The 1,532-nt window shown below is 36.4% G+C and overlaps 1 protein-coding gene across 3 annotated transcripts in view; it reads right to left on the bottom strand.

Annotated features, from left to right (window-relative positions):
- Window positions 1-322: 322 nt before the first annotated feature.
- LOC21385145 (probable protein phosphatase 2C 33) overlaps window positions 323-1,532 on the bottom strand; it is a 4,233-nt gene continuing 3,023 nt past the window's right edge. For all 3 annotated transcript variants that reach the window (XM_024168346.1, XM_024168345.1, XM_010102345.2), the window contains one exon: window positions 323-1,070. In XM_024168346.1, coding sequence (XP_024024114.1) covers window positions 750-1,070 — 321 coding nt within the window. In that variant the 3' untranslated portion in view covers window positions 323-749. The remainder of the gene's footprint in view (window positions 1,071-1,532) is intronic.

Here is a 1,532-nt window from a genome sequence, read left to right on the forward strand (position 1 = left end):
CCATTCTCACTGTTTTCATTTTTATTTTCGTTTTTAAAATATTTACTAAACAAACGTCGTTTTGTTTTCATTTTTATTTTTTACTTAAAAACTGTTTTTAAAAACCGTTCCAAACACACACTGTAAATCAACATTCACAGGATGCATTTATCATTTGCATCCTTTACTCGGAGAGAGTGAGGGAGGGAACGGCCCTGTAACACTATTTTTAGTCATAAATTACAACGAGTATATCTAAATTAAGCAAGGAAACCTGGAAATCAGGTGGTCTTTGAATTACCAGGGAAAAAAAAAAAAAAAAAAAAAAAAAGAACCACCTAACTCCAATGAACCGAGTAAAAAGGAATTTACCCAACAAAACAAGGCATGTTCAATCCAACAATAGAGACGCAAACACACTTTACATTGGTGAACAACTCAAAATCTCCAAGACCCCACATTTTTACAGAAACACCCAATTCACAGTGCTGGGAGAGAGGAAAATTTTCACCCAAATAATCTTCAAAAAAAATAAAAAATAAAAAAGAGAACAAACTGGGTCCACGTCTCTCTTAAAATAAACTAAACGTAGCCCCACAATACCTTCAATATACCACTTCAACCTTTCTCCCAGCATTTAAGAAATCTAATGTTGAAAAGAATGGATGAGTTATGGACACAAATAATGTGAATTTAATCAAGGCTTAGGGAAGAATGCTTCATGCCTCAATGTAGCCTACCGCCACTGCTTCTTTTACCGACTAACTCCCTTATTCCGATTTTGTGACGGAGTGCTCAGAAGGCTTTTCAGATGTTTCTGAATGGTCTAATGAAACTAGAGCAGAAGCATCGTTGCAACTGTTGATGTTCACCATGTCCTGCACCACTTCGTGATCTGCAGTAGAAATGGTAGTATTGGTTGAACCTGGGTTGAGGAAGAGGCAAACTACGGCGCAGTCATCAACCTTTGAGGCTGGGAACTTAAACCTCCAGGCTCGTACAGCAGATTCCACTAGCGCTCGAGCTGCGGTGGATCGCGGGGCTGATGCAACTATGTTCACAGCTTCTTCATTCGTGAGGACGTCCCAGATCTGCCAAAAAGAAGGGAATCATGTGCAAATGGATATGGATAAGTTGAAGATATAATTTGACAAGTTAAGCAAGGAAAAAAGAGATGGAAAAACTGATTTCGTAACAATACCCACCACTCATGCTTCACAGCAACAAGATGTAAAATTATCAAATTAGCATAGCAGCAAAAAAATGATGAAAAGTAAACATGTAACGTCACACACGTATGCTCTGCATATATATATATATATATGTGTGTGTGTGTAAAACCAATGCAGTAATAAAGGCAACAACCAATTCATGTGTGTTGTGGGAAATCACACCAATGTTGGAACCCCTTGAAAAAAGTCTACACTTGAAAGTAACTTTTAAAGAACCTCATTAATACTTAGTAGAAGATATTATTACGCAGCTCATTTATGTCCATCCTAAGGGCTCATATATATATATATATATATATTTTTTTTTTTTTTTTTTTTTTT

Source organism: Morus notabilis, unplaced genomic scaffold (assembly GCF_000414095.1).
Source record: "Morus notabilis unplaced genomic scaffold, ASM41409v2 Scaffold493, whole genome shotgun sequence".
NCBI lineage: Eukaryota > Viridiplantae > Streptophyta > Magnoliopsida > Rosales > Moraceae > Morus > Morus notabilis.